Raw genomic sequence first — 24,331 nt, forward strand, 5'->3', positions numbered from 1 at the left:
CCTTTTGGATTTTACTTTGATTTTGAAAATCATGCTTTCGAAGCTCGTTTAGCCAAACAGATTTCACATGAAACAGGATGTTGCATACTTTTGAAAACATAAAAGTAGAAATCTATCCAAACAGCGCTAAGTCTTCAAGGTTTCAACTTTTCGGCAGCATATCAAGTTATTTTGTCCATTGAAGAGGTTGTACATGTCTAACTAGCATCATGGTTTGCTACAATGCTACCTAAAACAACCGAAATTGTAAAGGTTGCAACTTGCAACTAACCCCGTCAGATCAAATACGCAATCTAATTGAATTTCATATTAATTCCTCCCGCGTTACTATAGAATGAAAAATGCCTAACAAAACAGACAAATTACACATAATTGAAGCTTCAGCTTTGCATCAAAACCATATATATATATATATATATATATATATATATATATTTAAAAATCTGATCTCCTTACAAGGTGCTAATAGAATTTTCTTTTCTTTCTCCTGAACATTCCCAAAAGATGATCTTACAATATATCAATCTCAACATCAGCAGTCATCTTGACAAGGCGAGCCTTGCTAGAGAAGTTGCCCTTAGTAATATGCTTTCCGAGGATTATTCTGCAACAGAGGTAAGTAAATAAATAAACGAGCAAACTAGGGAAAATTACAGACAACGGTGTGTTTTATTTGTTATGCCAGGTAGAGGGAGGGGATCTAAGTGTATGATCACCATATCTTATCTTTAAACATCCCCTGCCATCGCAAAAATTATTGTCCTGCTAATACAAAAAAACACAGGGAAAAAGAACCCTCGCTACCCCTTCTTTAGTAGTTTGGTGAGGCTGTTTATTTTTTGGGTAAATTACAGAGACCCCCCGTACTATGGGGTCTGTGACAAAGACCCCCCTGTACTTTGTTTTGCGATAAAGACCCCTCTGTACTATGACCGTGAGACAAAGACCCCCTTCCGTTAGTCTTCCGTCTAAAAAGGCCATTACAATATTTTTTAATCCCCATACTACCCTTGTAATAACTATTTGGACAAAAAACACTGTTCATCTTCCCCGACCTCACGATACACTAACAGCAGCGGCAGACCGGCTATAGTCCCCTCTACCTCAGATTCCTTCACATTTCTATCTCTCTCCCCCAGATCTCTCTTCTTCCCATTCCCCTTAACAGCCTCGGGATTGAACTCATTTAATTTAATCCTGCTCCATTTCACTTACGGTATTCCGATCCGTAAGTGATCGATTCAGATCGATTGAGAGAGAGAGAGGTGTTTCGCTATTTGAGTTAATTTTGAAGTGATCTTCAAATACCTCAAGCCCCAGCTCGTGATTCAAAAGTCGAAACGATGTTTTCTGAAAACAGTGCAGTCTCATCCAAAACAATTTTATCCACGGCTGCCTCTCTGGCTGCGTCGGTGATGCTCGTCCGTTCGATAGTCTACGACTTCTTATCCCACGAAACTCAAGACTACATCTTCTTACCCCTCTGCTACTCCTTTCCAAGCACTGCTTCATTATTTTATATTTCAAATACCAATGGATCGAGCCCAGGAATTAGATTCCCTCTCCCTAGAAATTTTACAGTTTAACTGGAGAGAGAGAGAGAGAGAGAGAGAGAGAGAGAGACGGAGAAAGAGAGAATAGTTTTGTAAGGCTGCTGAAGAGAAGGGTTCTCTCTTTTATCCTTATGCCTGAACTGGAAGAAAGTTGCAGGTAGATACTGTAATATTTTGGTTTGTCTGATGATGGATCTTTTATGATGTATTCTTGTTTATCATCTTTGCTTCTGCATTATGGGGATCAAGTAGAGAAACCATTGGTCATTTCTTTCTTCCTTGAAACTAGATTTCCGCGAACTTGTGACCTTCATCCTTATGTCAACTTGAGTCTTTGAGATGTGGATGTAGAGGAAGAGTATCGGGTTGGTCATTGGTGTATGCCCCATTTGGAAAATGTGCTTTGTTTTTGTTTCTCCACTCGGATCTTCTTCCGTGGCTGAAAAAGTTTTTGGCTTTGAACTTTTGAATCTGAGAGGCCCACAAGCTATCTGCAGTTCCAACTAAGCCTCTGACCATCAGGACATCAAATTCCTGCAGCAGCCAATCAAGTAGTAAGAAATCTCTCCCTGTATCTCCTTTCGATTTGCTTTCACCATACATAAAGAGCTCAATTGAATCACCCATCCCCATTGAATTTCCATCCCTCATCTCCCCACCATCATCAGCATTCGTTTCAGCTTTACAATCACCTTACATATTTCCAAGGGCCTTGCTTCCACCACCCCCAGAAAACGCGACTCCATCTAATACGCCAGAAAACCCAACTCCAGCAACACATCCATCTCCTCCAGTTTCTTACTGTGGCTCTGTATCTGATGACATCCCAAGCTCTTCCTACACCCCTCCACTAGAAAGATTGGATTTCTGTGATGACCCATCTGACCAAAAGCTTAAATTTGTGACCTGTGCTCCGGTTCCTGATACTGCACCTCCCCGAATCTCATTTACCTTTCGTCCCTCGGATTTCCTTTGCGAAAACCTCAGTTTCTAACTCTCCTAATGCAAAACTCAGGAGCTGTGATGTTTATATAGGCTTCCATGGCCAGAATACCAATTTGATACGCTTATGTAAGGTGGCTTAAATCAGAGCATGAGCTCCAGGGAATAGCTTGTTTTGTTACAGACAGCTAAATATTCAAATACCCTAAGCCATGAGATTGCTGATAGAATTATTTGCTCAGCCACTTATAGTGTTGTGGTTGTCACGAGTTCAAGCTTTCTCAATCATCTCTCTCAATCGATCTGAATCGATCACTTACAGATCGGAATACCGTAAGTGAAACGGAGCAGGATTAAATTAAATGGGTTCAATCCCGACGCTGTTAAGGGGAAGGGGAAGAAGAGAGATTGGGGGAGAGAGAGAGAGAGAGAGAGAGAAAGAAGAGAGAGGGAGAGAGAGAGAGAAATGTGAAGGAATCTGAGGTAGAGGGGATTGCCACCGGTCTGCCACTGCTGTTAGTGTATCGTGAGGTCGGGGAAGATGAACAGTGTTTTTCTTGTCCAAATAGTTATTACAAGGGTAGTATGGGGATTAAAAAATATTGTAACAGCCTTTTTAGAGGGAAGGCTAACGGAAGGAAGTCTTTGTCTCACGGTCATAGTACAGGGGGGTCTTTGTCACAGACCCCATAATACAGGGGGGGTCTTTGTAAGTCATAAATCCACAGAGGATGCACACCTGGCATCGTTTTCTTTGATGGATGGGGAACTCCGGTTGTTTGCATCTATAGTTTTTAGTTTCATTTTCTACCTTAATGGTACAGCAATCCATTATGGACGAAAAATTGGCATTTGGATGGTGATGATACTTGGTTGGCATAATTTTTCAGGGGTGAAAAACTTGAGCAAACACAGGTTCGATTAACTAGCTAGGAAGTGAACATTGTAAAAAATCTACTATCAGTTATCTCCCCAACAAGCTAAAATAATCAGAGATTGAGAAAAGGATGAACAGAAATTATGGCAAAGCAAAGGTAAACCTTACCAGAGGGTTAGGCCTGTAGCGGTAACCAAGCATCATCCTCTTCTTGTACTGCTCATAAATGTCATCATCAGGGGTTACCTCACCAGGTTGTGACGCTCCAACCCCCAAGTTGTTCAATTTCACATTACCTGCCATGATTGGATCTGCAATACCATTTTTGGAACTCCCCAGACCCTCACCTACAGTTAACACATTCAAGTCAACGACAGAAGCACCAGATGAGCCCATAGGCCCCATACATCATAACCTAATAGCATCCCTTAATATTATAAACTAAATCAAAGGGTTGAAAACATGACTACAGTTAGATTCTTTACAATATGATTACATAAATAGCACCATTGTCGTCAGAGCACTATTTATAGCATGCTCACATCTCAAGATGTATTCTGTTGTAGCAGGTTACTTGCCTTCTTGGATTTGTCTCTAGGAAAACTGATTGAATCTCAAGAAAAATTGTCCTTGGGAGATCACATTAACCTAAAAGAGAGTGAGACTCTTCCCCATCTTTGTGTGCATCAGCCTTTTCTTGTAAAGAATCTTATGTTTGCTCCAACAAATTGTTAAAAAAGTTGAAAGAACAAACAAACTTCCTCAACACTAGCAGGGTGAAAGCATGCATGCACATCTGAATGAGGGCATATTTGGTAACATTTTTTTATCAGAGAAGGAGGCTATTTGGTAGCATTCCATCTGAATGTTGCCAATTGCCACTCGGATTTATGTTCATGTCCACTTTATACAAAGTTATGAACTAAAAATAGTACAATACTAATCTTTAGCACTTGCATAATTGGGCCAAGTCTGAAAGATGATTACTCGGTTAACCGCTGGCCTTTTTTTGTAACCAAACCAGTACTACCAGTTTTTGGGAAACTGGTAACCGAAACCAAACCAAAGCCAATCGGTTAACCGTCGGTCCAATTTGTCAGTTTTTTTAATTTTTATAATATATATAATAAAATTTTATAAATATATATATAATATTATATTTTAAATAATAAATAATGCATATTTATTAATTTATAATTTATAATATACATAAATATATATAATATATAGAAATATATGTATACCAGCCGGTTCAGTTAACCACCGGTTTTCTATATTGGTTAGCTTAAACTGAACCAGTACCTTCGTTTTTTTAAAAACACCGAACCAAAACCAAACTGGCCGGTGGTCGGTTTGGTTTTTCGGGTTTTTTTTTTGTGCTCACCCCTAGTAGGACCAATATCAATCATTTTAAGTGATCCATCAGAGTCGGTGTTGCACAGACTCACACACTACATTAGGAGTCAGACTCATGTCCTGGTGTCTACATGGCAAGCTTGGAAAATAAGGATTCGCAGGCACGTTTTCTTCACATTGATGTTAATAGAGGTCCTAAACACAAGTGTGTCACCGCATGTAGAGAAGGTTGATCCTCTAGTTTTTCTTCTCTTCTATTAGTAAGATGTCAGTTTCTTTAATTTAATCCGTCTTCAAGCTTTAAGTAATGTTCTTCGACCCTTCAACTTTTATTGAGTTTCTACAAAAAACCAACTAGAACTTTTTTCTCTAGAAATCATCCAACATAGAAATCCTCTCCCTATGCCATCCATCCTCAATCTGTAAAGTTTGACATTTTGATGAGTTGACTCTCTAATAAATAAGTAATTCCATTGACTTATCTGGATAACAAGACAGACCTGGGATTTAAGAAATCTAGAGGGAGTCAACTTGGAATAAATGTCTACTTGCACGTTAAATACCTAATAGAGGTGTCCTACTAAGACTAACCTGAGTCGATATATAAAATAGCAGAATCAACAACTATTATAAGCTTTGCATTCCTTAACTTGAATGAAAAGAGGTGTATAAATATTTCTGGCGAGGATTCACAGCAGGGAAAGCAACCATGAAGAATACCTTCTTTCCACCCCATTTTGGACAAAAGCTTATGCCCTACATTGTCAGCTTGGATTTTAGCCTTTTCCGCAGCCTCTCTAGCAGCTCTTCGTGCAGCAGCATCATTGCAGCTAGACAAGAACTTTTCCAGCTCTTCTGGTGGTATGTAATCACCCATGTGATGGCCTCTTTTAACTGGACCTGCCATAATAAACAAGAAAATACCTCAGAGGCAAAGGCTTTGTAGAAAAAAAATAACAGAAGACATTATAATCAAAGAAAATTAGCAAAGCATGTAAATAAGCTTAAGCTAGAATGATTACCATAACCTAGCAGCAAACCAGTCATGCTCTTTTCCAATAATAATATAACAAAATATAACAATCAAAAATACAACACAAAAACTTCTAAATAAAAATATATAGCCGATCTAGACCTTGAAGAGAAGCAGGTGGAGGCATCTCATCTTTTGATTGCTTAGGTTGCTTTCTCCGCTCTTCCTGTGCAGCCCTCTTCATGTAGAATTCCATCATTGTTATAGAATCCGCAGCTGATGAGGCACTGGATTCCCCTGCAAGTAAAAACCAAATGTAATATTGGCATTGAAAGAATCCATTGAAAGAATGATTACCATAACCTAGCAGCAAACCAGTCATGCTCTTTTCCAATAATAATATAACAATAAAAAATACAACACAAAAAGTTCTAAATAAAAATGTATAGCCGATCTAGACCTTGAAGAGAAGCAGGTGGAGGCATCTCATCTTTTGATTGCTTAGGTTGCTTTCTCCGCTCTTCCTGTGCAGCCTTCTTCATGTAGAATTCCATCATTGCTATAGAATCCGCAGCTGATGGGGCACTGGATTCCCCTGCAAGTAAAATCCAAATGTAATATTGGCATTGAAAGAATCCATTTTATGTCACAAACCCTACTAGGGTCCATGGATAGAACCCCACAGCGAAATCTGGGACCAAGGACTGAGAATTCCTAGAGTGGGAGAAACATCTGTTTAACTAGGGCCAACCACACTATCCATCTTCTAGTGCAGCTAGGGGGCAAACTAGATCTCTATCTATATAATACAGCAGAATGGTTAAAACAGATGAAATACAAAAACCACCACAAGTTTAAAATACAACCCACCACTGCTGTCAACCACCTGAAAGAGATGCAATTAGGAAACTGGAGAACCTACCAGATGCAACATCCCTCAAGCAAAGTACAGTGTATTCAAAGACAATGTTCAAATGATGCATGACCACAGAAAAAAATGAGATACAATGATGTTCTGTAAACTCAATGTTCTAAAAGCAAGAGTGCAACTAAAGACAAGCCATTCCTAAAGCCTGAGGTGCAAGGCAAAGCATAGGCCTGAATGAAGCAAGGTGCCACTTTTGAAAATGAACAACTTAAATACAAAAAACATGCAAACCAAAATTGTATAAGAAATAAGACATTCCAATAAGTCTATTAACTAATTGCTGTGCTTGTGTTATTAATATGAAGGTTGTAATATTCTAGGTTCAAGTCCTACATGCTAAACTGTTTAAACTCTAAGCATCACTGTTATATACTACAATATGGCAAACTATGCATTCAACATAAAATTCAAAGTTGAGTAATCCATCAAAAAAATAGCAACAAGCAAGGTCAGACAACTTGGATTCAGAGGAAACACACCCCATAAAATGAGCCTCCCCTGTGAACCTAAGTGTGCCTGAGGCATACCTTTTAAAACACTATATATAGCCAACTGTCGACAGGACATATGGAAACTCTAAGAGAATAAATTGGCAAACTCATTAAGTTCTAAGAAATGAATGCCGCGTACCATAAGAGGTTCTTCCTGCTGAAGCTGACTGAATTGGTGTTGCAGGCGATCGTGTATCCTCATTGGATTCATATAAAGCTGATGCTGGAATTTGATAATTAGAGTGTTGCTGGTGTGGCCTTTGAGAACTTGAAGCTCTAGGAACTGAGGTGCTTGTACTGCCTGAATCTAAAAAGAAATCAAATCTAACAACATAGTAAAGATGCCAAAACTCGAATAAAAAAACATCTATAATGTTGTAGCAAAACTGAAATAATAAATGAAAAACATTAAGACTAGATGCCACCGCCTCTTGGCATCATCATATGCCATGCTTGGGGAAGGATCCAGGAAAGCAGGTATTTTATCAATAAAGCGTATGCCCTTGTACATGGGAATATACCTTAGTCTCACCAACAATGACCATTTCAAGATTCCACTTTTTTGACAGACTACTGAATATACTACCAAATTACCATTAATAAAACCCATATAAGCACAGATTGTTTAAACCCTATATTATATACATACATTTGAATACACATAAAGCTAATTAGTTTGAATCCTTATCATTTCAGATAACTGAACCTGGTTCCAACAATTATTATCAGTCCTAAAAAGTTGGACCCAAAATAACCATTTAGAATCGATGCTTTAGCCAAACAAGGGGTGGGGAGAGATCAATTTTTTTGGACACAGTTGTAAGGAAAAAAAAATAAGCTTTTTGGAGGAGAGATAAGAGGATTTATTTCTCTTTGACTGTGTTCTCAAATTGTACTTACTGATTGCATTTCTCCATCAATGAAATTCACAGCTAGTGATCCCACCCCCAAAAAATAAAAATAAAAAATAAAAACCATTTAGAACTAGCCAAATAGGATCTATTGCAGACCCATGTAATAGAGTTGTATTGAATTGGGTCTGCCAGGAAAACCCTTCCATTGACAATCCTACCAAGTATATTTCAAGTTTCAAAATAAGCATTTTGGAGAAAGCATTTCAACAAAGCTAGAGGTCTTGAGCATATAGCATTTGCTTCCTCACATAGAATTGTGGATATAGTACAGCTAAGTTATAATTCTTCCCCATTTAAAATTGTTTTCCACTGAGGCAGCTCTACATTACAACCTCAATATCAATGCACATTGTCATTAAAAGGAAACAACTTGGCATAATGAAAAAATAAAGAGAATAGGGTTTAAAGTACCAACCACTGCATAATGGTTGTGAGTCCCCAGTCTGTGCAAGAGCTTTTTCCTCCTCCATAAGCCGAAACTCATAATACTTGTAATCCGAACAGCTACTATCAAACAGAAACCTGCAAAAGACATGATATATCAAATAAATAAACAACATAAGAGTTATTATCAAGCAAAAATACAAAAGGAACTAATAATGAAACAAATAACTGTTATTTTGCAACAGTCATCGAGATTAAAGATCTAGTAACATACTTAAAAGGTGTATCTCCAGGATTTCTTTGACGTGTAATGTGCTCAAACTGCCTTCCATTTTTTGCCACAAAACTTGCTAATTTGTCGGCAACTTTCTTCACAGCAGGATCGCTCGGGGAAGGTGGTGCTGCATGTCACTTAAAGAACTGATTAATACCGAGAGCATGAACAAGGGAATGCAAATTACTCTTGTAGCAGCCGTGCCACATTTTCCAAATCTTTCATTCAACATCCCTTTCCACCATGGTCGATAGAGACTTAAAACATAAGCTGCATTCATGAGACAAGAAACTTTCAAGAATGTCTAGTTCCTATCTTCCCCAGGCTTAGAGAAAGCATGAAACCAAGATGAATTGAAGAGGATCCGAATCGCCAGCATGGAAAGATATTCCCATAGCAATGAAATGGATAAGAGAAAACAAGCTTGCGGTAAAAAAGTTTACCATAAATCACTAGAATTCCTTTGCATATGCATGCAATTAGCCTATGGTCACATCACCAAGATGAATTGAAGAGGATCTGAATCGCCAGCATGGAAAGATATTCCCATAGCAATGAAATAGATAAGAGAAAACAAGCTTGTGGTAAAAAAGTTTACCATAAATCACTAGAGTTCCTTTGCATATGCACGCAATTAGCCTATGGTCACATAGCTCAGCTATCAGGATTCTAGCCTCTAGGTTCAATTCAGACATAGGCATATCAGAGAAGAAGAAAACATGTGAAATTCACCCAAAATAAGAAGCATACTTTTACAGCCATGTTGCTCATTACTAGCAAAGGGGAAAAAAAGACCTAGCCACTACTTAACTATAAACTATCTAATTTTCAGGCATATGGTCTATATTGCATCACCACTGCAAAGATAGAGAACAATGGAAAGAAGCTTAGAATCAAAGGGTTTCAGGATGAGTCAAATCAAGACAGAATATATCTTTGGTGTTCTCCCCTGCTTTGTACATCCTCTCATGTACTCCCTTTTTATTTTAATGAAATCTGGTTAAAGTTTTCTCAAAAAAAAAATCAAGACAGAATAGATGTATTGCAATTTTGGTAGAAATATTAACGAGAATACTTTCAGTATTTTGAATCAAACATCCATAATGAAGGAGAAATCAAATAGGATTTTGTCCACGGAACTAGAGAAGGGTGGTTGAGGTTTAGAGATGCATCCAGTGTGCTGTGTGACTAGCATATATCAACGAGGCTGAAATGAAAATTCTATAAGACCAGTATTGCTACATGGGGTAAAGTGTTGGCAATCAAGAAACATGTTAAAAAAAATAAGTGTAGCTAAAATGAGAAAATTGAATGGAAGAATAGAAAGACTATAATGGTAAGAAACAGAAATGAATGCACTAGAGAGGACTTGGGAGTAGCTCCAATTAGTGACAAGATGAGGGGAAACAATGGAGATGACCTTTTCATTTGCATAGACAACCGATAACTTGAACAATGATGGGTGACTTGGTGCAACTAGAAGGCCCTAAAAGTGTAAATGGAAGACCAAAGAAAACATGGTAAGAAGTGGCAAAAAAATGATGTAGGGACTTAGATTGACAGAATGTAGCTCTTGATATTTATTAAAAAAATGTAGCTCTTGATAGAGCATATAGGCTGAACAGAATTTGCATAGCCAGTCCCAAATAATTGAGGTTAAGGCAGAGTTTGAATTGAGATGGTCCACAATGTAAAGCAGGAACTTGTGTAGTTGAAAAACTTTAAGTGGAAATAAAGCATTGAAAATCAGTTGTCTATGATGTGTAGTTAAAAAAGGCTTGAAAAAAAGCTTCCGAGTGAAAAAAAAAACAAAAATAAAGCATTGAAAATCAACAAATCTTATTTTTATCTTGACAATGAACTAGATAAGACAAGTGATTTAAGTGCATATCTGTCTGTTGTTTCTTATTTGTGCAAGGCAGTTAAACTATTTTTTGATCAGTAACAAGGCAGTTAAGCATTTCATTCTTAAGAAACAAAGAAAGAGATTATAAAACATTTCTGCCAACAAACTCAGATAAGAGCATAGGAATACAAACAGTAATTACCAACATCCCCTTGTTCGGCTGGTTCCTCAAAGGAATTTGATTGATCCAACTTTTGTCGTTTTGCTGAACCATCACTGAAACCATTTCCTGAATCTCCTTCCTCTTCATCCTCATCTGCACCCAACTTAACAGGGGCCACCGCAAGCTTTGACTTCTGTTTCAAGCTAAATGCAAGTTTCCCACCAGAAGCAGAAGGGGTGACTTTGCGTGATTCATTTGATTTAGAATCCAAAACTGTTTTAGTGATGGCAGGATTGGGCTTCAAAGCCCCAGACACATTTTTTGTTGATTTACATTGCTCCAATGCAGCTTCCTTCTCTTTCTCTTGTTGGAGCTGCTTAAACCTTTCCATAAATGATCCATCATTAACAAATAAGCTAGGAGGCACACTTTTATCCATGCAGGAAAAACCAAGTCTGTTTAATCCAGTTTATGGATATCCACTGTTTTCGAAGAAGCAAATTCTCCAAGTGATCTAAGCCTCAAAATGCAACTTCATATGCTGACCTTTGAGATTGAGAACGCACTGCATTCCTCAAGCTTCAAATCAGAAAAAAAGACTAACTCCCAGGCATCAGAATAATGATATTTACAATACCCGAATAAAAAACGAAAAAAAAAAGTTACCGCGTCTTATATTACCAATTATCTAATATGACTAAAACCAGGAAGAGGTAGATTATGCAAGTTTTCCTAACTAAAAGCCGCAACGCATCAACCATGTGTTCTTCCCGTACTGTGTGCGAAATAGAGATTATGGAATGAACCGACTAAGGAAATCAAATTCCCTCATTTAAGGAAAATAAAAAATATAATCCCGCTTCAAATATAATAACTCAGATACTCGCACAAAGACAAGGGTAAAATAGGTTACAATTGGTTGAACAAAATTTAACGGAACAACAATGTCAAAAACCAACCGACGACAACAAAATCGTAATCCATCCATGAAACCCACAAGGAATCATAAATCTTAGAGATGATAAATTGATAAATATAAACACAGACATGATTAAGGAACGAATCCAGAACCAAAACTGGTTCCTTAAAACTCAAATTCAAGCGCGGATCCTGCCATGAACCCTAACTCTTGGAAGAAAGCAATCATGCAATAAAATGACCACAGATTTCTCCATACCTCTTGATTGTTGAATTAAAACAACTGATTCTCAGATCCCTTGGCAATGCCCTAATAGAAGATGGTCACAGTCTGCACCGTCTATCCGCCAGATAACCAACGAAGGTATAGAAGTAGATATAACCGCGAGTTTCTCTTACCGGACATATATAGGCGGATTCCTCGTATTCAATGGATCGATCTACGTCGTTCACAGGTGGGCCGTTATCACGCTAAGCTCCAGCCGGCCCAGCCTACGGCCAAAACGGGCTAAGAGACTTGGCCCGACCCATTGTTCATATCAGTTCCGAATTGGGCTTAGCTCGTTAAAGACCAGAACTGGCCCATTGAAGGGGTGTTTTTTTTATAAGCCCATTAAAGGGGTGTTCGAGTTCGACTCTGCTGTTAGAGCAAAGATAATAACAATATTTTACAGGGGAGTGATTACAGGTTTCATAATAAAGGGAAATTGAAACTGTTGTGAATAGTCCATATTTTATTTTTTAAATTAAAAAACCACAAAATTCTAAGAGAATAAGGAAACAATAGAGAGTAGGGTGACGTGGACAATGCATACTAGAATATATAAAATACTGTTCAATTTTGAATATCAACAAATCAAAGTTGGGTCTACCTATCATCCCTTTGCAGCCCTACCTCAATAATAAAGTCTTCTTCATGTTTTCCATCAATACCCCATACACATATGAGATACAAAATGTGGTGTGGCTATATCAAATGAAATCAACCATGGCGTTGTTGTATCAAATTAAACCAACCATTTTTATACCTTTGCCATGGAAGCATAACATAATAGTGGGGAGTAAAATTGATGGGAAAAAGAATAAAATAAAATTTATTAATTTTAAATAATAATTATTTGTTATCATAATTAGTAATTATTATAAGAATAATATTATATTGTTTTGTATATTATTTTGGTCAATTAATCATTCAATTTATATTGGACCATCCATTCTATTTACCTTACCAAACATTAAAATGCCTTTTTATTGGAATTTATGCCAAGAAAGTATATTAGAGTGAGGGGTATGACTCTAAATATCTTGTTTGTTGTGGTCAGTATACAAGATTGTTTGTGCTTTTTGACTCTAACAATTGAATTCAGAAGACTGCTTTCCAAGTTTCCATTTCAATCTCAACCAACTTTTGCCTCTCATAGTTTCTTACTTAATCTTTATTTGTTAAAACTATGACAAGAATCCTATCATGCCATTATGCTCACTGAGAGCATTATATATGGATGTTCTCTTGCACTTCAAGAGTATCTGTATAAAATGATAATACCAATATTTATTAGGAGGGGGAATGCTAAGGAAACTCAAGCATCACTAAGGCCTTGTTCGCTTGTCGGTAGTTATTTACCCAGGTAACCCAACTACCCAAGTAAGTGCATTACCCACGTTCTTTTATTTCCTAAGTAAATAAAACAATGACCGTTTTGGTCATAAAAATCAATTATAAAAAGGGGCATTTTTGTCCTATCAAAGTGTTGACAATTTTCCCATAGGTGGAAAAGTTATTTACCCACCTAGGAGATGGGTATCACTTAGGAAAATAAACTTTCCTTGGTACCCACATAAATCTGAAAAAAGACCATAGGTTTCTTGGTCAATGGGATTGTGCCATCCCCCCCTCAAAATCCAAAAAACAAACATCCCCTAATGGGGGTTTTCTAAAAGGTAAATGTTCTAGTTTTCATTTGTTTTTTTTTTTAAAAAAAAAAAAGCATGTTCTTAAAACTGTGTTTTCATTTTGAGAAGCACAAACAAGTGATGGTTTTTAATACAAAAACAAATTTTAGAGTTCAGATATTATATCATTTACATAGATATAGTGTATGATTTATGAAATCATTAGATGGAAACATGTTTTTAAAACAAGAAATTAAATTGAAAAACACTTTTGTTTCAGTTTTGGAAATGCATATACAATCAAGAGCATGTTTTTCCTTGTCTTTGTTCTAAGAATCAATTTGTTTCCATTTATTTTTGGAACTCACAACAATAAAGCAATAGCCTAGATCTGCTGCCAGCAAAAGCGTGTTAACAAGCTTTTAACATGGCAATCTTGTTGCATGTCAGGAACTTGTAAGATAGTTGTCATGTTTATAAAAATGAAAAAAAAAAAGGAAAATAAATCTAGAACAATGGTGTATATTAGAGTTGCCACTTGTCAGCTTCGTCCAGCTCCCCATACATAATGCAAAATGTAGCGTTTAAATCCGATTATATGGCACATAGTCGAAAAACCGTCCTGGTGAACTTGAAACTGTAAGTCCGATGCCTATTTTGCTGATACAGAAGTTGTTTTTGTTTTAGAAAATAAAATCATTCACATTTACAAATGCACATCTTTAACTTTTTAAATCATATTAGGGCTCGTATTCAAAAGCTGAAACATCCCTCTTGGTAAAAAGCTGATGCTTTATTTGGATTGTAAAAGCAGAAAAGGATATGAGTTCCACTCCCACTTCTATCCTGCATGCTTGAGATGCTTAGCCTCCCAATGTCATTTAGAATTTTGTTAGAGAAACCCCGTTTCATCATATCTATGAGACTGCAAAATGGAACCAAACATGGCCTAAGATCTTTGGAAGCTCAGTTGGGGTTTATGGCAGCAATATAAATGGCATTTAATTTCTGAAAAGGAAAAAAGGAAAAAAAAAAACATTGTAAGTATATGATTAGGGGGAGAATTTGCCAGTGGGGTCATATAACAAAGAAGCCTAAATGACCTAGGATTTTTTGCTTGTCTGAAAGATAGCTTGAGGCCCAAAAGGATCGACATATTCTTCTCATTTTGATGTATTCATGGGAATAGGGATCCAATAACCGTAATATCATGGAAATGGAATACATCGCGTACTAATCGGATCACCATATGTTTATGGAAAAACTTTAGCTGTTGGGGGCCAACAGCCTATGCTGTTGAGAGAATTTTTAAAATGCCATGTTACTATGAGAATGGATAAATTAGTAATTACATCTTAGGGCCCAATAGCATATGCTGTTGAAACAGTTTCTGGGCAGTTCACCTATTCATGACCATGCTTCCAACAGCCTATGCTGTAGGCTGTTGAATGGATTTCTGGAAATGCCACGTTACCATGAGAATGGGTAAATTAATAATTACATATTAATTTATTTTTACTAAAACCCAAAGCATGGGCATGAAAGGTGAACTGCCCAGAACATGCCCAGCCCAGAAACTGTCTCAATGGTGTATGCTGTTGGGCCCCCTTGTCACATGGCTAAATCAATCCCTTTCAAACCGCAGTAGTGACCAAATAAGGTCCATCTCAATTTTCTGAAACCTATAGGATCAGTAAGATTATTATCTACTGCAATACTTGATTTGTTCTTTGTGGTTTTATTCTATGATCTTGATAATTCTGCTTCTTTTTCTTTTTCTTTGTCATTAGGATTTCAGGTAGATGATCCAAAACTACGCAGGATGTATCCAATTTGATTCATTCTCTTGGCTTTTCCCCTTTTTTCCATTTTTGCCAATCTCATTTGTTCATCTATTTGTATATTAATTTGCAAATTCAAACAAAAAGTGGCAGTAAATTTGGACTTGCATGAAACACCATCCTAACCTGGTGCTTCCAGTTGCAAACTGTAGCTATAGCCTTTAATGGCTTGGAAGATGGTTGCTTTGGGGTAATAGGACACTGAAATTATTGTCAAAACTATACATTTGCCAGTGGTGCTGAAGTGCTTCCAATTGTTGCAAGATTTCTCGTACAGATTAAGGGATTGGCTCGCATTCTGTAAGTTGATCTTTGGTTCATGGTTGAATCACAAGGTGGAGTTCTATTGCTCAATTTGGAAAGAGTAGAAATACAAATATGTACAATTTAAATACATAAAAATAATATAAAATGCAAGATTTTGCACTCATATATTTGTATTTATACTCCTTCATTACTCTTTCTAGCTTCTCCTTCAAGCCATCTTCTGACACAATCAACTCATCTCCACTGGAAAAGTGGAAAGTGGAAACTAGTTTATGTAAATAAGAACAACAAAGCAACCCCATTAAGCAAATGATTATAATTTCTTCGAAGTTGAGTAGAAACAAGATCCTGTTGCCGTTTCAGAAATTTGGCTTTCTCATACATAAATTAAATGCTTGGGCTTATTATGTTGTTGAACATAATATTAAATTTATTATATATTATAATGGTAAAAGAGAGCTTAGGACATTGAAAGGTCTCAAACCAAGGGTAACAAGTCAAAGAATGTTGTTGAAGAATGGCTGGATATATTGCCGGGCATGAACTCAAAAAAGCATTAGAACACATAAGCTCCTGCTAATTATGTTCTGCAAATCACCTTCCAAAGCCTTTCTTCATATTTCAGACTCAGCAAGATGGTTAGAAAACCATGTGACTAGGTCCTAAAGCCAGGAATGACAGGACGTTCACCAATATAAACCTTACGATTTCTGGGAGCCTTCTGTTTCTGCTACAGAGGTGTAAATAACTGGATTAGTTGGGTCGTCCCTCACCGTCAAGCTAAGCACATCAGGCCTCGCATAGTGTCCAACCACATCAAAATCAAACTTTGCTCGTGTTATTTCTCCAAGATCTACATAGCATTTAAAAACCAAACATGAAACAGCATTCATCATAACCAACAAGAGCGGAAGAGCACGACATTTGAAGAAAAACACTAGATGCAGAGCAAGTGGAAGGGAGATGTCCTCTTCACTGCCACCCACCACCCAATAGAAAGCAGCCAAGATGCATAATTTCATGGGCTGAAATAAGATTTTCTCGATGCAAGATCATCTTCATCATGTTATTATATGCACTAAACAGAGACCTTATGGACCATTTCCCTAATCACATTCCAAATGCAAAGGTTTGGATTATCCAGCAAATAAGGATGAGGCACTGGGAGATAATTAAAAAAACTGGATGTAGAAGAGTCATTAAAACAATGAATTCTGCCCTCTATTTTGCACAATGTAATGGATTTCCCATTTCTACTATCCTACTCTTAACCTAAACATTTCCTTATAGTAGAGGTAGAGTTTCAATTATAAGACAATGCTAACAAAATGGACAGTGGTAAAATCTGTAATAAAATAACCTTTATCTGTCAAGAAAAAAAATTACCCCGACAAAGTGGTAACATCTGTAATTTAATTTTTATTTGACTAATTGATATTTGTTAGCCTATGGCTATTGAGATTAGGACTGCAACTCGGGCCGGGTTAGCTCAAACCCAATGCAAAAAAGTTGGTTCATGTTGAAGTTTGGGTTAGGGTTAAGAGTTGAAAAGTATGAACCCGAATTAACTTCAGGTTGGGTTGGGATTAAGGCCTTGGCTAACCCAACCCAACTTAGCTTCATATTTGTATGTATTTATGTATGTAAATGCCCTTTTTCTAAGTAATAATAAGCATTTTATGCATGTAAGTACTTGTGTATCTATTTATCTATCTATATGTATGTATCTCAACAATTTTAAGTTTAAAAGCAAAATTTTTCAAAAGCATGATAACATGTTGAAGTGACTCTCTTAGAGCTGAGATCTATGCAGTGTTGGAAGGTGTCCAGAAAGCTAGGGAGATGAATATCAGAAAACTCATAATTGAAGGGGACCCGGAGATGGTGGTAGGGTGGCTGAATAAAGACAACAGTGGCTTATGGAGTTACAGCAATGTGAGGAGGAGATTTAAGTGGCTGGTGCGAGAGATGGAAGTTAAGATTAATTGGGTGAAAATATCAGCTAATTCTTTTGCTGATGGATTAGCTAAACAAGGGGTGGAGAGGGAATCAATGTTTTGGGCTCAGATGTAATTTTATTGTTTCTCTTTTTTCTTTTCTTTTCTTGGGAGCTCAAATTGAAATTGGAAGATAAGAAAGTTTGTCTTCCTCTTTGTAATTATTCATTTATTGAATTAATGAATTTGTTATTGATAAAAAAAAATGTTCTTTTACATATAACAGCGTTAAAACTGTATTGACCTCAAACCTTGAGTCTAGGAAATAAGAACGTTTGGCATAAGGAAGTTGAGAAGTTAGCCCAACCCAAAGTTTTCAGGTCGGGTTAGGGGTTCGACAGCTCAGATTAGGTTAGGGTTAACCTCAACCCAACCTAACCCAGCCTGACTTGCACCCCTAGTTGAGATCCTAAGTTACCTACCTCCCTAACTCAGCTGGGTTTTGGAAAAGGAGTGCCAACTAGATATGTAAACTTAACTAAGAACATGTCTGATGGGACCAAAACCAATGTTAGAACACCTATGGAAGAGACATCAGAGCTTTCAGTTACAATGGGACTTCACAAAAGCTCAGTACTTGACCCTTATTTATTTGCACTAATCATGGATAAATTGGCCAAGTTTATTTTGAAGGAAGTCACACAGTGCATGCTGTTTGCTAATGACATTTTTTAAGAGTAAAAGAAAAGATTTCATTAAACAAAAAGAATATTACAATCTGAGAGGTGTCAAGATGACAACTCAAGAAAGCAACTCAACAAAAGTATTAATCGATGAAACTAAAGAAGATGCTTTAAAATAAGTAGAACTACAATAAAATACATGCAACAAAAGTAGTAGTAGTAGTAGTAATAATAATAATAATAATAATAATAATAATAATAGTAAGTAAGTAGTAGTAGTAGTAGTAGTAGTAGTAGTAGTAGTAGTAGTAGTAGTAGTAGTAGTAGTAATAAAAGAAAAGATTTCATTAAACAAAAAGAATATTACAATCTGAGAGGTGTCAAGATGACAACTCAAGAAAGCAACTCAACAAAAGTATTAATCGATGAAACTAAAGAAGAGGCTTTAAAATAAGTAGGACTACAATAAAATACATGCAACAAAAGTAGTAGTAGTAGTAGTAGTAGTAGTAATAAGTAGTAGTAGTAGGAGAATACCTTGGTTTGATAATCCACAATAAGGGATAGATTGAGGAGGATGTTACCCATAGAATTAGAGCAGGATGGGCAAAATGGAGGTGTGTTTCCATAGCCTTGTGTGATAGAAGAATAGCATTTAGGCTACAGGGAAAATTTTATAAAACGGTTACAAGGTCAGCAATGTTGGATGGAACAGAATGTCAGACAGTCAAGAAATAACATGCCCAAAAAACAATTGGCAGAAAATGTTAAGATGGCTGAGTGAGAAAAAGTAGAAAAGATAGGATCTGAAATGAACTTATTCAAAGGAACCTCCTCTTAGGAGTAGCTCCAATGAGTGATAAAATGAGAGAAAGTAGACAAATGGATTAGGCACGTAAACAAAACCATCTACTGGTGTAGATTGTAGTAGTAAGAAATGATTTAAAGGCCCATCGCTTAACAATGAATATGGTATTATATATAGAAGAATCCCGGACCAGCTGGGATTGGGAGTGTTTACTTAATGCTGGACTTTAGCATCTTATGGGCCTTCAGCAAACCTGCCACTTGCACTGATCCCAAGGAATCCAAGGTGAGATCCTTTCTTGTGGGGAACCACATGGCAAAGCAACTATGGCTAAATTCATTAGCCATTGAGGGTTACTAAGATAAGATATTAGATGGAGATAAAGAGTGTGGCAGCAGCACATAGAGACTTGCACACTTTTTAAATGAGATGAGAGTAATAATGGTTGGACCCATTGGATTCCAAAGGACCTGAGCACCATAGCAGATGAGTTAAAGGAGGGTCTTTTTATATGGTAACAAATCTCTTCCCCAGAAACTCTTTATAAGGGTGGGCTGATTGTGCATACCTTATGTATCCTCTCATGTATAGCCTTCTTTTTGATAAAATATATATTTGTTGCCTTCTCAAATAAGGGCAAGATTCTAATACGGCAGAACTAGTCCAAACAGTACCTATACCACATAGGTTACTGTGAAGTTTTTTTCCCAAATAAACAGGGGATTCTAGTTTTTTTGACAAACAAAGATTATTTCTGTCACATAAATTGAAATTATTTCCACATATTACAGAAGGAAAACCATAAATATACCTAGATCAGCTGTGATGAGAGCCTCTCCATCATAATTTGGTCCTGCCAGAACCGTCCCTAGTGGTGAAATGATGACACTACCTCCAGCACACACAACAGAATCTGGAGAAGGATCTTCAAATATGTATTCTGGTGGAGATGGGTAATCCTTTCTTAAGCAGAACTGGTTTGCAGATAGAACAAAGCACCCTCCCTCAAGAGCAATGTGGGTCATGGATGCCTGCCACACATCTCTGGCATCAGCTGTAGGCGCACAATATATCTCAATGCCTAGAAAAAATTAGGGGCTCTGTAAGATTGATGGCAACAAAGACTCGCCAAAAATAAATAAATAAATAAGACTTAAAAGAACAGAAAAGATTATATTATATAATGGGAATAAAGAAAACAACTGTAGTTGCGGTATGCAGAAACACCTATATCAGAGTCATGCACATGATCAAGTCCATAAATTCCAACACATAGGAATTCAAGTCCTTTAAACTCCCAATGCACCTAATGGATATTATCTAACAATTTAGCTTAAGCTTACAAATTCTAGTTAATCATCCATGGATGGATATCAAAACTGGCATAGTTATTTAGGTAATGGCATCCAGATGTCCTGTTCCAACTAGAACTAGTTTTCATTACACTGCACACACAGAGAAGCTGTCAATGGATCCAATTCAGATACCACATTAGCCAAAATTAGAATTGATCAAACATTTTAATTTTCGTTTTTCATTTTTGGATATTTAGATTCATATTTCTTAATGCTAAAAAATGTAAGCATAGCAGATAATTCGAATCAATGCATGTTCAAATTTTAGACTAGGAGATCTCACAAAAGTAAGCTATTGAAAGATTATCCTAAGCTCCTTACTTTTGTGCATTAGGATTTGTAATGTCAAGCATGTCTGTCAAAATGGGGCACATCCTGAATAAAACATGTTTGTCATACACCTAAACTCCTCGATTAAAAATCTTTTTCACCCCAATGGTATAAAAGGCAAAATCTTTGATCTGGGGCCAAACTTTAAGGCACAACTATTTTCTACTTTTCCTTTACTTGGAGGACCAGGACCAACTGTTGAATGAGCTCCATCATTGGAGATTAGCTGGGCCAAAAAGTGTCTTATATATGTGCTGCATGCTTTCCAGCCCATGACACTTGATAATGGAAAGACGTGCAAAAACTCTTTGAAAGATTAAAGAGATAATTCATAAATTAGATTATTCTAATTTTTACAATGCTGACTTTTGGTAACAAATTTTTTTAATGTGGTATTGTTGTTAATTTTGTTAGAATTGATGTCAATGTGATCTTCCATTCAAGACCCTCAAGCACCATGTCATGGAGGCCTGGAAAGAGAGACCCATGACACTGCCTTGCTTGCAGGCCAGCAAGTACTAGTGGAAAAATAGGAAAGAGACCTAGAGTTTGGTTTTCTTGAGGAACAGGTGAAACTATAAAAGTTTGCAGCAGAAAGGGAGAATGAAGAAGATTCCAAAGTCCAAACTCCTATCCCATTGCCCAAGTCCTCATTTATATAAACCCCTGATTGTGCGCACGCATGTCTGTGATAAATTCTTTAACAGAGTATATCAAAGGAGACACATACACCATAATGGTCTTCAAGCCACTTTCCTTACTGAGTCATACAACTAAGCTAGCCAAAACCAGGTAAAGAAGTAGCTTTTAGTTTTAGCCCACATTACAATCGGTTCTACTTGTAGTAGGAATGACAGTGTGAAGAGAAGGGGGTAGTATCAGTTCCCAATGGTTTCATAGGTGATTTCAGATCATATCTCTGCAACTCCCGCCATCCATCAGCAGTATCAGTTCCCTTTGTCTCACCGAGCCCATTCATCTCTCATACTAAACCCCTTGGTTAATGTTAAGGGTTCATGCCATTTATTAGGGCATCCTGCCTAGGCAGATTATGATCTCATGGTTCCCTTTGCCTCACTGATCACATCCACCTCTATACTAAAACCCTTAATTAACAACATCTACCTTTCATGGCAAGGATCACCTGAAAAAAGGCCTTCTACTCCTTTCTCTCAGTTAACTAAGTGGGACCCTTGACTGAGAGTACATGATTAATACAACCCTTCAGCCCTTTAGCTTCTGTTTTTTTTTTTTTTGAAAAAGGTAAGGTAAGACTAAATAAAGAAAAGAAGAAAAATTATATACAAATCCTAGCACAACATGAGCGCCAAGGCCAGGAAATTGGACCTAAAACCAACAAAGCACCAAAGAGGCTTTGACCCACAAACAACAAGAACCCAAAGAAAGCCCTACAAAGCCCAACAGGCTCAGGATCGCAAAACAAACCCAAAAAACAGAACCAAAACTACAAGCCCAATGCAAAACCCTACACCTTAGCCCCCTCAAACAAAACAAAATCACTTAAAAACATACTAAAACACAAAATCCAAACCAGCTGCAAGAACCAATATGTAGGAAATTAACGTCAAGCACTGGCAGATTTACCTCTTCCTCCTCTTCCCCTACCACGAGTGCTACAACTTCCTCTTTTGCTACCTTTCACTACTACTACCCCTTGAGCTTCTCACTCCAGTTATCTCGAATTTCAAATGATTAGACCTAAGTAGACAAGAACAATCAATTCCCTTCCCCATGGGGACCATGGGAAGGCAGCCGCATGATCAGGAGAATCTCAATCTGCACCACAAGGGATGTCCTGTACCGAAAAGCCAGGCCACTAAGGACTTGCACCTGAACTAAAGTGCTTGAGGATGGAGACCTCCCCCCCCCCCCCCCCCCCCTCAAATTAAGGGTGAAGTCCACTTTCATGCAGGTAACAGTCCATTCTGGCAACTAGGATCAGGGCCCACATGGCATACCTTCAGATGTACCCCATCCTGCATTAATGAACTTAGTGACAGGTCTAACCATGCCATCATTTGTTACGGGCTTACTTTTAGGGCTGATATAACACTGACCATGTCAACCTCATGATGCCATACCAACCTTCTAATCATTGGGCTCAAAACCCTTACCAACAACAAGAAGTTGGAACCTATTCAATGATGAATCTTGATCCTCTGAATGTGCAACTCAGATTCAACTCTCAAGGTACTAACTATATAATAAGAACTTACCCAGCAAGTTGAGGAAAAGCAGATAAGTGAATCTGGCAACTAAAACCAGTTAATATAAAAATTACGTCTTACAAAAAAGGGGAAAAAGTTGAAATGTTTACCTTTACCATACAATGCTGTCCTTAATAGGGGCATTCTATTTTCCCAGCAAATGAGGGCACCTATTTTTCCAATTGGAGTCTCATACACAGGAATTGTTGATCCATCTCCAAACCCCCATATTATACGCTCCAAAGCTGTCGGCATGAGTTTTCGGTGTTTACCCATGTAATGGCCCTGTGAATCAAAAAAAAGGACTGTGCAGTAGAGTGTATATCCATCTCTCTCTATCACCCCCATCACTAGGAAAACCTTATACTTTCTGGCCATTGCTGCTAACCGCTCAACTTCAGGACCTGTACAAGAAGTGCAAATTTAAAACATGTGAATGCTAAATTCATTAAGACTATGTTTGGTTTGAAGGAAAAGGTATGGAGAGGAAGGGAAAAGTAGGGAAACCTATACAAACCTATACAAATCTTGTATAGGTTTCCCTACCTCTCCCTTCCTTTCCCTACTTTTTCCTTCAAACCAAACACAGCCTAATAGTTCACATTGACATGAATGTCACAAAATGTTTCATCTAATATTTATCCAAAACATAATCTCTATATTGTCAAAATGATCGAAACTGTTATTAAACCATCCATGGAAGGAGCAGAAATTTCACCAAGCACATAAGTTGCTGTCGTGTGATACTTCCAGAACTATTTGCAATCCTCAAAAGAGAAAGAAACTTTACCAGGTACACCAATTGCAGCTGCATGATACTTTCGGAATTCATCTCTACCCTTGGATGTTCCACCGTTGATAGTAACACCAAAACCAAAAGTGGAACCGCGCGGATAGCCACCAATAAACGCTTCTGGAAATACAATTAATTGCGACCCCATACCCGCAGCCTCTGCGATTAGCTTTTCTGCCTTGTCTGCTCGCACAAGAAGAATCAAAAGTGTATACGTTTCTTCATTATTGTTCTTTGGGTTTACCCATTTATGATTTTCTTATAGAAATCTATTGTCAATTGTAAATAAAATAACGTAATTGAAGTAACAAAGTGCAAAGCTCATAATCTAGAAAACCTCCACAAAAAAAAAAAGAAAAAGAAAAAAACTTTAATATGTGAAATAAGTAAAAAAAAGGAAAAACAACAAAAAGGAATTGTTTTGTACCTAAAGTGGCGGGAGTGTCATAGAAGATGGTCGATGCCTGAACGACGGTGGCTCGAACCGATGGAGCAGAGGAGTCCGAACCCATATCGACTTCAGCAATGACGGATCCACCATTGATCGGAGATGGAATTAAAGCCATTATTCCTATTA

The 24,331-nt window shown here is 37.3% G+C and overlaps 2 protein-coding genes across 13 annotated transcripts; both read right to left on the reverse strand.

Moving 5' to 3' along the window:
• Positions 1-285: 285 nt before the first annotated feature.
• On the reverse strand, positions 286-12,028 carry LOC104597485 (SURP and G-patch domain-containing protein 1-like protein). Of its 11 annotated transcripts, XR_016078478.1 has the most exons (12): positions 11,879-12,026; positions 10,741-11,280; positions 9,291-9,368; positions 8,693-8,819; positions 8,450-8,556; positions 7,260-7,427; positions 6,162-6,296; positions 5,864-5,998; positions 5,449-5,628; positions 3,541-3,719; positions 496-604; positions 286-449 (listed from the first exon to the last, which is right to left on the reverse strand). XR_016078478.1 is itself a non-coding variant. In XM_010259058.3 (11 exons), exons 2-11 carry the CDS (start codon positions 11,138-11,140, stop codon positions 578-580), a joined length of 1,536 nt encoding a protein of 511 aa, XP_010257360.1. In that variant the 5' UTR covers positions 11,141-11,266; positions 11,879-12,028; the 3' UTR covers positions 286-577. The 11 variants fall into 11 exon arrangements, 10 of the variants coding, with proteins under 10 accessions (XP_010257360.1, XP_010257359.1, XP_010257361.1 ...); XM_010259058.3 differs by having other exon boundaries at positions 286-604; positions 10,741-11,266; positions 11,879-12,028; XM_010259057.3 differs by having other exon boundaries at positions 286-604; positions 10,741-11,300; positions 11,879-12,027.
• Positions 12,029-15,921: 3,893 nt separating this feature from the next.
• On the reverse strand, positions 15,922-24,320 carry LOC104597484 (bifunctional nitrilase/nitrile hydratase NIT4B-like). 2 transcript variants are annotated; one of them, XM_010259055.3, is made up of 5 exons: positions 24,182-24,320; positions 23,752-23,937; positions 23,072-23,365; positions 19,860-20,129; positions 15,922-16,473 (listed from the first exon to the last, which is right to left on the reverse strand). In XM_010259055.3, exons 1-5 carry the CDS (start codon positions 24,318-24,320, stop codon positions 16,322-16,324), a joined length of 1,041 nt encoding a protein of 346 aa, XP_010257357.1. In that variant the 3' UTR covers positions 15,922-16,321. The 2 variants fall into 2 exon arrangements, with proteins under 2 accessions (XP_010257357.1, XP_088747461.1); XM_088891335.1 differs by lacking the exon at positions 15,922-16,473 and adding an exon at positions 18,645-18,900.
• Between the last annotated feature and the right edge of the window lie 11 nt (positions 24,321-24,331).

The sequence above is a fragment of the Nelumbo nucifera genome, chromosome 7 (genome assembly GCF_055504915.1).
Source record: "Nelumbo nucifera cultivar China Antique chromosome 7, China Antique-T2T, whole genome shotgun sequence".
Taxonomy (NCBI): domain Eukaryota; kingdom Viridiplantae; phylum Streptophyta; class Magnoliopsida; order Proteales; family Nelumbonaceae; genus Nelumbo; species Nelumbo nucifera.

What these genes read in the sequence shown, in the direction of transcription:
- LOC104597485 (XM_010259058.3), bottom strand. Translation starts at nt 11,140, where the DNA reads ATGGATAAAAGTGTGCCTCCTAGCTTATTTGTTAATGATGGATCATTT. An exon ending in CTCACAACCATTATGCAGTG is followed by an intron (nt 7,428 to 8,449) that starts GTTGGTACTTTA and finishes ATTTCTTTTTAG; the next exon opens with ATTCAGGCAGTACAAGCACC. An exon ending in GCTACAGGCCTAACCCTCTG is followed by an intron (nt 605 to 3,540) that starts GTAAGGTTTACC and finishes CCTCTGTTGCAG; the next exon opens with AATAATCCTCGGAAAGCATA.
- LOC104597484 (XM_010259055.3), bottom strand. Translation starts at nt 24,320, where the DNA reads ATGGCTTTAATTCCATCTCCGATCAATGGTGGATCCGTCATTGCTGAA. An exon ending in AGCTGCAATTGGTGTACCTG is followed by an intron (nt 23,366 to 23,751) that starts GTAAAGTTTCTT and finishes CTTCTTGTACAG; the next exon opens with GTCCTGAAGTTGAGCGGTTA. An exon ending in TCTCATCACAGCTGATCTAG is followed by an intron (nt 16,474 to 19,859) that starts GTATATTTATGG and finishes AATGCTATGTAG; the next exon opens with ATCTTGGAGAAATAACACGA.